Source organism: Gopherus flavomarginatus, chromosome 7, assembly GCF_025201925.1.
Source record: "Gopherus flavomarginatus isolate rGopFla2 chromosome 7, rGopFla2.mat.asm, whole genome shotgun sequence".
Taxonomy (NCBI): Eukaryota; Metazoa; Chordata; order Testudines; family Testudinidae; genus Gopherus; species Gopherus flavomarginatus.
In genome coordinates, this window is record NC_066623.1 from 12,416,864 (window position 1) to 12,429,448 (window position 12,585).

General features: G+C 39.4%; 1 protein-coding gene across 10 annotated transcripts in view; it reads right to left on the reverse strand.

Moving 5' to 3' along the window:
- Nucleotides 1-227: 227 nt before the first annotated feature.
- JADE2 (jade family PHD finger 2) overlaps nt 228-12,585 on the reverse strand; it is a 138,271-nt gene continuing 125,913 nt past the window's right edge. For 8 of the 10 annotated variants that reach the window (XM_050962593.1, XM_050962595.1, XM_050962591.1 and 5 more), the window contains 2 exons: nt 10,578-10,706; nt 228-5,818 (listed from right to left, as the gene is read on the reverse strand). In XM_050962593.1, the coding sequence (XP_050818550.1) occupies nt 4,932-5,818; nt 10,578-10,706 (1,016 nt within the window). In that variant the 3' untranslated portion in view covers nt 228-4,931. The remainder of the gene's footprint in view (nt 5,819-10,577; nt 10,707-12,585) is intronic. The other 2 variants (XM_050962600.1, XM_050962596.1) reach the window with 1 other exon arrangement.

The following is a 12,585-nucleotide window of genomic DNA, read 5'->3' on the forward strand; positions in this document are numbered from 1 at the left end:
GGCAATCTATTGCTCATTGAAAGTGACGGGCAATTACAGAAATATACCATTAGGGAACTAACAGTTTACTAACCCTAACAGAAACAAATGAACGTCATAGGTGTAGTACAAATCAAATCCTTCTCGTTACTAAGGTAGGGGGACACTTGGAAGACACGAGTCCTTTGATACCAAGGTGAATTTGCTACCCTGGAACCTGTTGACTACATAATACTCGAACAAAAATGTACACATAAAACACTGCTTTATTGACTGCATTTGCCAACACATTGAGGAATGCAAAGTTTTCTTCATAAGCAATGGGCCATGGTCCCAATGTGTATTAAAGCATACACTAAATCTAAACATGATGAAAAGAATGGCAGACAGAGCTATTGCAAGGCAACACAAACAGCATGCATAATACAGTCTCACACGGAACAAATTTGATACATTATATTGCTTTAAGGATTAACTAACATGGAAAATGTACAAAAAGGAGAAATAGGTTTTTGCATTAATGAAAAATACATTTTTTCTCTACAAAGGAATTTCTAATACGAGAAAATAAATATTGCAACATAAGCCAAAAATAATTTAAAATTGCTCTTTTCAATATATTTCAATATTTCTCTTTTATATTAACAAATGGCACATCACGTTCTTTGAAACAAAGAAAACAGAAGGATTTCTCCTCCCGCGACATTCATATAGTTTCCTGTAACTGATGTGAAGCGGGTCTGTTTCGTGTGTGGAATGGAGCAAAGTACATGGGAATTTCCTTAAAGAACAACCAAAATTAACACACTGCCCTGGCAATAGACAGAGAAGCTCCTTTATGACGAGTTGCTAGTCCTTAGGCTGATGTGGATAACACAAGGATGAGTTCATGAAAATATTAACAATACAAAAAGTGAGAGAAATCTGTTCTCTCGCCCTTGTGTTGAAATGGCTAATTCTCTATTGTGCTTTGAGGGAAAGTATCATCCAAATATTAGACATTTAAAAATAAAAATAAATAAAGGTGCAAAATATCCCAAATACAGCTTATCCAGAAGAGCAAAATTATATGGGGTGAAAAATGAATGTGTGAACTCAGAATTGTCTGCTGGAAACGCCACCGGGCACCAAAGCTTTAACTCTAATTTGGGTTGTTCTCTATGAATTAGAAATGAGCGTTGATCAGAGCCTACGTGCATCATCACATTAACCCACAAGTGTGGTGGTGCTTTTCAAAGGAAACAGGTCCCTTTTACAGTGCAAATATCAACTCCTGAAGTTATATATCATCTTAAAGACATTTGTTTAATAAAATAAACCATTATACTTTTTTCTTTCTTATCATTTCAAAATACATTTACAAAACATCAAAAATATTTTCCTTGTACATTTTTCTTTCCTTAATTATTAACATTTCTGTTATGAAATAAGTAGGTGGCATAGGAACAAAGGGCGTGTGGAGTGTTTCTTAGGAACCAGGTGTCTAATGACTGAATATAGTAGCTAAGTTTCCAGGGCTTTCGTCGGGCCACTGGAATGGCTGTGAAATGGCCTTGGTCCTGACTGGAGGTGGGGTTAGATCTGGCCTCCTGCCCACAGTGAACGTCTCTGTCCTACCTTTCCCCTGCTGGAAGCCACCACCTCTTCCCTGATAACCTCTTTCCTTGTTAGCCAGCCAGCCTGCTGTCAATTCTCACGACCTGGGAAGCAGTAGCAGGCGGCCAGTGGAGGTCTGGAGATTTCCTAGACATCTTGAGCAAAACAGCCTCTGTAAGTCTATTTTAGTGTGGCCCCCACTAAATGTATGGAGTAGAATACTGTATGGGCACCTGTACACGGATGTCAATGGGGCAGTATGGGTGCAGCTGGGAACATGCCTTAGCCCTCAAATTATCTCCAGGGCTCTTCTGTTAAACCAGGACACTCTAGGGATTATTATTACTGGTTCTAATAAATCGAAGAATCCACTCAAATGAATCCCACAGCAATTATACAAAATATCAAAAGTTAACTCAAGCCAAAAGACAATGGATTCAGCATCTACATACAGTACCGAGTGCTCTAATAGAGTGTGTACACCAGACATGTTCTGCCACTGCCTGGTAATACTCTTCTGGATTCTTCTCTCCCAATTATTCTGACAAGCTCTTCTCTGTTAGTTTCCTCTCATTCTCTTGTTCTTATTTTACATACAAACAGGCCAAATTTGGCCCCTATGTGTGCAATTTTATTCCCTGATCACAAATCACGATGCCTAAAGTCTTGTGACTGTTTTGAACTTTTTTTTTTGGTTTTGAACTACTTCCTGATCACAGTAACAATGGAGTGTATCACAGTGCTGCATCGGAATCAACAGAAATATGGTGCCACTTTCATTTGGTTGTTCTTTAAAGTCTATCCCATTTTGCTCTCCTGTACTGAGCAAGCAAGGAATGCAGAAGCTAATGAGTGAAGCTGTGTACAGTGAGATTTGTGTCTGTTTTTTTTTTTTTACCATAGTTGAAGTGAAGCACACGGAAGCAAGATTCATTAAAAGGCAGCATATTGATTATTGTTATGACTCTTATACTAGGATACGGTAGCTAAAGCTAGCAAGCCTGATAAGATAAACTAAGTCCTATTTACTGTATTTAACATTATCTGAACATTCTGAGCCTTAATTAATGAGCAGACTTTAGTTTCCAACCTCAGCGGATTATGCTAATTTATAACAAAGTTTTCAGATAGTTCCTTTTTTTCTCTTCTTTTTTGATAATAATTTCTATAAAATTTATCAAATGAGGAAAACACCCAGATACGTTTGGTTTTAGAGTTGATTTTTTGGAATTAGCCAATCTAATTAATTTCACTGCAATCTGATAATAATTTGATAAGGACTTTTGAAGATTTAAAAAAGCCAAGATAGTCAATTTTCGGAGTCACAGAATTTAAAGAAAGCTCAGAGTCAAATGAGTAAAAAGCATCAGAAATCAAAACAGCAGGATGCAGCCTCAGTGACAGAAGCATCCCCGTCAGCAAGCTTGGAAGCTAAATACCTCAGTTTTGTGTCATGAATGTGTCTCTAGTCCTTTGTTGCTAAATAACTTCCAATTTTTCCATATGACGTGTTTCCGGTTTCTGGCTGTGCTGCTTTACTGTCAAAATATTCTTTGGCATACACAAAATTATTTGACTGATTCATCTGTTTTTTTGTTTAAAGTGATGGGTTTTACCAGTTGCAGAAGTGTCCCAGGTTTTTATTTTTAAAAAACAACAGAAAAAAGTTTCAGTGAATTCCTTTTTTGTTTGTTTGTTTTTTGTTCCCTGAGCTCACACTGGGGTCACTCCAATAAAACATGTAGTACGATTTAACTGTGACCTTTGAAGCCAAAACTGAAATAATGGTTCATTCAAGTGCAAACATGGAAATTCGCCTGACTCACAGGTAACATGGGCTTTTAAACAACATTTAAGGCTTATAGGGGACATTTTATGCATTAAATTATTATAATATTTATAATGTCAGCTTTTGTGAATCACCCTCCTACATCAAGTCAACAGCTTGTAACTAGGATTCAAAGAATAAAAAAAAGGATGGAGAAGGATACATTTATTGTTTTAGTTATAGTATTTAGTAGAACAAAAAAATGATAAAGGCAAATCATTTATTTTCCTGGAAATGACATTGCATTTAGACTGAGGGCCAATTGTCCACTCTTGTGCATGGTGAGTTTACATGTACAATAGAGCCCTGCGCGGGACTAGTACTGAACCCTGCAGTGGGACTGGGATCTCGGGGGTCCCACTGCCATAATAGCAGAAGCAAGTGGGAGTGAGTGTTGCAGGGCAGGATGGAACCAGAATTAAAAATAGTCCCACACAGGGCTCGAATGTACAGCTCCCAGCACAGCTGAATGTAATTTCAACCATTAAAGATGAAGTGCTGGCATCAGCTCTTTTGATAAACTGATCTGATATTTTACAACCCTCCTGTTTTTGAAGACATTTTTCCCCTCTCCATCCTGCTCCATTTTGGCCTAAATGTTTTGGTAAAGGCTAATGAATTAACCTGAGTAAATCACTTAAAATTTTCAAATAACCTTAAAGGATTCAAAGGACCTCCGAGGTTTACATTACATCAATAAATACCCAGAGCTAATCAGGAGGAATATTTGTAGATAGCGCTGCAGCTCTAACACAGATATGCATCTCTTCTATCTATTGAAAGCCTTTGATGACTGTTTACAGTGCTGCCGACTATCTCTGACAGATGTAGTGGCAGGGCTAAATCTTGGTTCTTGGCCCTGGGACGGATTCTGATCAAACTGGAAGGTGAGAAAAAACAAAGGATTTAATAAAATATAAATAGAATGTTGTTTTCCTCCACTCATAAGTGCTGTCTTCAAATAAGCTCTTTGTGCTTTTTTTTTTTTAATTTTTTGTTTTAGTATCGCTTATTTTACTTCCTTGTGTGCGTGCGCACATACGGACAGATAGTGACTTTTTCAGTAAGTTGTATGTATAGGTGGTTCTTATAGTACCCCAATACCCTGACATACAGGGGCAAAAATCCCAGGCAGAGCATGAAATCTGTCTTTAAATAATGCCCATAAAACTGTCATCCCTGCAGAAACAACGGATACTGGCAAAATTAAACTTCTTTATTAAGAATCTAGGAAGTCTTGCTCATTGCCTGCAAGCATAAGTCCCTTAATACGCACGCTTGCATTTCTTTTAATTGGGATATGCAAGTTAACTAAGAAGGGACAACTATTGTTACAGTAATCTATGTTGGTGATGGTTACGCTGTATCTCAGGCATATAGAGAAGAGAAAGACAACAGTGCTGAATTTTAAACTATATATACATATTAAAAAATCCCCTTTGTTATGATACCAGGCAAAAATTGAACATGGCAGTTGTTACTGGGTTTAGGCTTCATAGAATTGTCACAGTTGGTAAATCTGGTGGAGTTACGATGCCAAAATACTCATTCTGACAATATCCTCATTTCCTGAATCTAATTGGTTATGTTGCACTCTGCCACTTCCGGATTCCATGTCGGAGTCGCTCATTTCTGCATCAGAAAAGTAGCCATCAGTCTCATTGTCAAAATGATGCAAGATGACCTTTGCCTTTTCACTGACTGGAGGCCCGTTAACAGTGTCAGGCTTCTGGATCTGTGACCTCCTAGTCTCTCTGCTTTCCTTTGGTAATTTGAACCTCACTACCGTTTTCGGACTACCTACCGAGTCAGGCACTTTAGTCAGAGAACTGGACTCACACTGAGTACAATTCACTGTCTCCTCCTCATTGCTTAAGGAGCTTCTCAGACACAATGAGGCATGAGAATCATTTGCTTCTAGAACAGGATGTGAAGATCCCTTCTTAGCTGTCTTTTTTATTTCACTGGCCCCTTTGCGGTCCATGTGAAGTTTCGCCATTCCTTTCTCTGATTTGCTAGGTCTTGCATCATGGGTGAAGGGCTCTGTGGTATCATCTGATAAGTTATTTGTGTTGTTAGTCCACTGATTTGAATCCTCCTCTTGGTGACTCTTGAAGATTGTGTTCAAGACATTTCTTGACAGTTTTTTCTTAGTGTTCATTCTCATTTTGTTTTTAACTTTCTTTGTTGCATCACTATGCTTGAATGGTGACTTCAAGGAGTGATCCATCATAAAACTTAACAAGGTCTCTTCATCTTGTAAAAGCTCCTCTGAAAGGCCTGGAGTGTTGTCTTCATGGTGGCCATTGTTCAAGGACCACTCACTCATTGCCATGTTCTCAGTGGTAATCTGAACTGACTGGGCCAACCAGCTATTGAAGAAGGTTCCATCTATGGGAAAGGAAGTTGACAAACCTGTAAAAATAAAAAGGACAACTGTCTTAGAAATCAGAATCATTCAGTTTGTGCTTTGATTGTAAGAGGCATCTATGCAGTATCAAAACTATAAACTGCAGTAAGGAACCTGGAACAGTTCTTTGGTATTCGGCAAACATGGAGGGGCTCCAGTGTCTATTGTAATGCACCATACAGCAAGTAATGTGTGAGTAAATGGCAAGCATACTTTAATTCAGGTAATAATGGTCAATTTGAGGTATTCTTATACCTTATATGACAGTGACCTACACCGTCCACCACTTAGAACATTGCTCCCAGATCGGACTTCTATGAGAACTGAACCTGGGATGTTTGGATCAAAAAGCATGAGCATTGACTGCATAAAGGACTAGGCCCAACAGCCAAATTATATTCCTCTATGTGTGGTATAGCCACTAGAAGGGGGGACAAAGACCTACAGTGTGTTAGGGCAGATTATATGGTGTTCAAGACAAACTACACACAGAACTTAACCAGCAAGGCTGAGAAGATTGTGAAGGCTGGGTGATTGGGGAGAACAGGACTGAAACACCCTGGTATCTGGCCACACAGGATTATTACAGTTCTTTCAGCTATAGTGCTAACACATGTGGGAAACTCTGAAGAATGGGCAGCAGACGAAGGGCTGGATGAATTCAGCTAAGAGAACTCTATTTCTACAGGCTGTTGCTTTGGGTTGATGAGAGCCCTAGACAGAACACTTACATGAGGGCTGGGGTAGAAACACCCTCCTGGCATAATCTTTATATGGGTAGTTAGGTAAGGAAGGTCTTTGGCTGGATTCTTGCCTTCCCCTTTGCTGGGAAAACACAAACAACATCACTGGTTCTACATACTATGTTTTAGCTTCTTAAACAGTTATTCTAATTTTCGTCTTCAACTATATGGGCACTGATAGCTGGTTAGGATCCCACCAGTGTGAATGTAACATTATCAGAACCAGAATAAGTGAAAACTGATGATCATGCTTATGATTAATAATTCTAGAGAGCTCCAAAAGTATGTTTCATAGCACAGACACAAAGACATGGGCCTCGCCCCAAAGAGCATACCACCTACCCGAGATATACAATAGGATGAGTAGGATTTGCCACACAGCTCAGATCATCTGGCCTCTGTTACTAGCTAGCATCCAATGCTTCAGAAGTCAAACCCCATCCCCCATGAGATCTCTCATCATTTTTGGAAATGATGGACAGAGTGGGAAAAAAACTCCTGCCTGATCCTTCAGATGCTCCATGAGTACCCTGAAGCATGTGTACAATATTCCTCACCAGAGATGCATAACTATAAAAGTTATTAAAGGTCATAAAAATGAGAACTCTTTTCATATATTATCCGACCCCCCCATCCGTGGCAGTGCATTTTGAAGGCTGATTATATATTGCATGAAGAAAAGTTTCCTTTGAGTGCTGCAGATGTATTCAGTATTCTTATACTGGAGTGGCCCCTTAGTTCTCTTGCTATGGGGCAGAGTATAGAGGAGAGACCAACTGGTCATGCTGGTAAGCAATCCATTAAGTCATAAGGTAAGACCCGAGGTTTAATGTGTAGTATATGTCAACTGCTCTATATTAGATATAGTATTAGCTTCCTCAAATAAATATCTGCCTTGGATCATTCATTTTGACTGCCTGTGGCTCAGATGCTTTCGCAGAAGTACCTCTGAGCTTGGACTAAGCAAATATTAGTACAGAAACCTTCCTCAAATTTAAAAAGGCTGATTGACTTTAACATGCAGTTGTACAGCGATTGCACACACATCAAAACAGGAACAGTGCTGACAGCATTTCATATTGACTTTGAGGTTTCAAATGTTGGGCTGAAGTCTTCACTTAGGCTAACCTCTCATTGAAGTCAGTGAAAAATTGGGCTAAGGACTGCGTAAGAACCTCAGGATTTGGTCTGCTGTTGTTACGAGTATTTACTTATGATTTAGCCAAATTTCTAAAGACAGGCAGTGATAAGTGTCTATATCATATGTGATGTCATTAAACAGAGAGCGGTTTTAATCTATTCCCAGCAGCTCTGAAATAACACTGTAGACACTCCTATTCTTAAGCTGTTACTTTTCATGTTCATATTACTGTAACAGACTGGACTAATTTTATCTGATCCTAAGAATTTGGTAAATCCTTATAGAGAACGAGATTTGCACCTGGAGACAATTACTGGATTATGCTATTTAATTTCTTAGAGAAAAGTGAAAGTGTGATAAGTCTGTGCTGTAAAAAATCAGGTCCGCGCAACATGGACCTACTGATCTTCAAAATCATGCCTAGTAAAGTCCATGGTATAGAGTTCTTTTGCCTTGAGTCATATCCTGCCATTGGTGCTGTAGATGGATTTTCCCACTGGACACCGGGTAGACTGCATTCATTAGGTACAAAAGAGACTGGCTGAACTGGAGCAAGAACGATCAGCGGGTTGGAGGGATTGACTGATGAAGAATGTTTAAAGCAGCTAAATGTGTATGATTAAGTGATAACAGAAGGGTGCAGGCATTAGAGCCATACTTGAAAGGAGTGAATTATTTGGAGTAGCACAAAGAGGACTAACTAGAAGTAAAAGAGGGAAGAATTTCGTTGAAAAGCTTCCTAGTACTGAGCTGTGCCTGCACGTGGAATAGTCTCTCAAGAGAAGAGCTGGAGGTCACCACTACTCAAAACTTTTAAAAGTAGATAGATAAGAGCCTTTAAAATGTATGGGAAGGGACACTTCTGCTTTGTTCTAATTGCTATGACTGAAACCCACTGGAATTCTACATTAAAAACTGGTCTCACTCATGTGAGCAGTTGTAATGATGCTCACTGTGTATTATGGTAACACCCTGTTAAATAGAAAGATCTGCTGAGTATATTCCTGCAAAATGTCTCTAACGAAAAGCTCCCTGTTGTAATGATTGTCTGGTTTCTGATATTTACATGGCCAGGATTTGTAAACTTGTTAATACTCTCTCAAATTGTAAAGAAATAACAAAAAACATTAGTCTTGTTTATAAAATGGATGAGAGAAGAGCAGATTCTTGATGCGGAATTTTTTTTATCTTTTTTAAAAGGAAAATACAGATGCATTAGGGAGAGGTCAGTGGGACTGTGTTGTGGAGGAAGCAATTCATGTCTATAGTTGTTATTCTTGTGAGGAGGTTTGTATCATGCATTGTTTTAAAGATTTCCACATTTTTTTTTTTAAATGATGGCAGGACACGTGGCCCAGTATCTCCATTTTACAAGCACTAAGAACACATTTCTGCCAGGTATCAGCACAGAATTAATTATTTGATTTAAATCAGTTGCTGCTGTAGGTGTAGGATATGCTTAAGGGGGGAAAAAATGAGTGTTGTAGACAATAACTAAAATTTACAGGGGGCTTTTCACAACATGTCAAGGCATCATGGGAGCTCTCTCAAGGGAAGGACTTTTGGGTCATTCTAAGCTAGCAGAACAGGACAGCTGATCTAAATAGTAACAGAGAATGTCCTTCATTAAGAAAAATTCTTCCTCTAAAGCTTCAGTTTCAGAGTTAACAAGTTGTAAGAAAAAACAAAGCAGGATTTTATATTAACAGAAAAGGGAGAAGAAAGACAGGTGAAAGCCCTTGTCCCCACCCCAAACCCCTCCCCCAGAAGTTCTTTCCCCCTACCAGGCCCAGGGAGTTATTTTTATAGTGTTCCCTGGCTTTCCTCTGAACTGCTGATTGGGCTGTCAGTTCCAGTGCTAGGCCATTACACCTGTGGGAGAGCTGAACATAGAATTAATCCCTTGCTTGCTGGTGCTCAAGTCAAGCTTCTGCACCTGCCCACAGTAATCTGACACAAGGGGGGGGGGGTAGAATTAAAACCGTCACTTAATCAATATCAGAAAGTAGAAAAGAGATCAAATTCTACAAGAAATCATTTGTAGTTGCTAAGGGAATTGTTGAAAAAGCCCTTTCTCTTTAGGTCTTTCCCCCTGCTATGTAGCAGAGGGTCGTATTTGATGGGGGGCTTGGAGGTGTGTTACATATCAACATAATGCACAGAATCATAGTAATGGGGGCAGAATCAGGCCCTTTATGCTTCTGCCATGGAAAAAGACTGGAAATAGTGCTGAGAAAGCAGTGCCATTTTGCATCCATCTCCTGGCTGGTCTGGGACTGCCAGCAGCAGCCACTTGGCTGAACTAATTCCTGTGATGGAGGGTGCACAGAAGAACAGAGCAGCATGCACTGAACTAAAACACATGGCCCATGCAGTTTACTCACATGCAGCAGCAGGACGCATGTTGCAGACTATGCAGAGAATGAACACTATACTAGAGTGGAGAAGTCAGATTACATTGCCAGAAAGTAAAATCACTATTTCTCATTGCAATATTTGTATGCATTTTTCCAGCTGAAGTTCAACCCTTCAGCCTCATAGCTGAGTACTTCATAAGCTTTTGTGCCACTAGCTGACAGTCTACAGACAAAGGATCCCATCTACAGTGTCAGGGTGAGGGTTAGTGTACTCCGGTCCCTCCAGAACAGGGCAGAAGCAGTATAAGGAAGCTGACACAGTTAATGCCCGTGATGTAACTCCACTGTGGATAAGCAAGAGAGCCTAGTCTCTAGGGCTATCTGTGGCATTAAGCACTACATTTAACACTCCCCCACCCCCAAAAGAAATTAATAAGGGAAGCCTTTGGAATTCCTTTAAGTCTGTGACTTTAGCCTCTGCTCTCAGTATATTTCAGTGCTGCGTTCTCATAGTCAGACTTACCCAGCTGTCCCAAGACTGAGTCGTTCCCTGGTTTCCTTTTTTCTTTCTTCTCAGGACTACTTTTTCTACCATCTCTTCCTTTTCTTTTGGGGTCACTTTTCTTTCCCTTTGTTCTCTTCCCAGTTTGTTCTGTTTTTTTTTTTCAAATAAAAAGAAATGTGAGCTCATGTAACCAGGGAACGTGATGATGAACACTTTGGAGCATTCAGGAGCACTGAGATAAGGATGAAATTAAGAACTGGAAGAATCCTTGCTAATCACCTTCTGTGAAACAATACCAAGCTCTAGTGCAAATCTGGGTCAAGAGTTGCACAGGAGATCGGTGTACTACCATTTTGGGCAAGTGGACACTACAGAGCTCTAGATTAAGGAAAGGTTTTCAGTCTCAGAGACTGTATAAAGAAGAAATTTGGGCTTTGATCCAGCAAAGCACTTAAGCAGAAACTGAACTTTAAACACACGTGGTTCCACTGAAATCAATGGATTGCTCATTTACTTAAAATTAAGCACTTGCTTAAGTGCTTTGCTGGATCAAGGGCTTTGGGCACCAAGATTTCAGTCCTGAGAATGCAGTGTTTATAAACCAAACCCCTACATATGAACACCCCAAAAGACTGAGGCAGTTCCAAACTTTACAGCTTGTTGTATAATGCAAATTTGCAATGTAAACTACAGGCAAATGCAAAGTGCTTATCAACCTACTCTTCCACGGCTGGTATAAGGTCGCAAAACAAGTTTGACAAAGATCTTATTGGCAGCATTTTTAAGCAGACCTGTCTTGATTTGATCTTTTGGATATAACAACTACCCTTGCTTACACTGTATAACAATGAAAAAACAAAACTCTAACACCTAAACACTGCAAAAAATCCAACTAAACCCAGTGGGAGAGACGTGGCTATTGAAAACTGCCTACTGAAAAACAGGAAGATAAATCACAGCTATTTGGACATTCAACTAAAAATCAATATAAATTAAATGGTTTTGCATATGTACTGGATTTATTCTTCTTGGGGGAACAGGATTAAGATGTACCCTCTGAAAAGAACAATTACTAAGTGAAATACTCAAAGCTTTTTATATATATAATCTTCACCTGCAGAAGCTCATGCTAAATCTCCTACTACCTGCAGCGGGGAAAGAACAGGGCCCTAAAAGCAAAAGTAGGAGCCTGGATTGCTGAAGGAATTGGAAATATGATTTCTAGCTTTCCGTAATCTGATCATTAGCTTGAAGCTGACCCAAGTTGGCACTGACCAAAAGTTACTACTATGTGATGGCTGTAAAATGACAACTGAGCAATAATTCTAAGAGATCTATGCAGTGATCGGTGGAAGGTATCAGCTTCATATAAACCACCATCAGATTTGTTAGCAGCATTAGCAGAGAGGCCATGGAGGCTGAAGTCTCCTCTCTCCCTAGAGGTAGTCTCTCTAGGTTGAAATATAGTGGTGGAATTTGCATTACAGCTGCCTGAGAATATCTGAGGGTCTGGATTAAGAGAAGATTTACATTTCCAGGATTGCCAATCCAGGATCTTTCATGAGCAATGGACTTACTGAAAGAAAGAAAGAAAGAAAGAAAGAAGAAAGAAAGAAAGAAAGAAAGAAGAAAGAAAGAAAGAAAGAAAGAAAGAAAGAAAGAAAGAAAGAAAGAAAGAAAGAATAAATAAACACTGATATAACTTAGATAATGTTTTCACCCCTCAGCCACGAGGCCGAGATACTACAGTCCAAGTAACTCCAGAAGACTGGGGAAGTTCCAAACAGACACATTTTTCACTTGACTTACAAATAAAAATATGACTTTGTTTAGACATCACAATGGTTCTAAACAGAAATATGAATGTTACCTTTTCAAAAGGAGCCTGTCAAAATAACAGCCTCATTTCCCAGTCAGGAGTCAACTTTACATTTCATGCAAGATATATATGTGAGACAGAAGAGGGGTAGTTTTACGTGGGCAATTCCCAACAGTTTTAATAAGAACCTCCTGCCTAACTGATCGT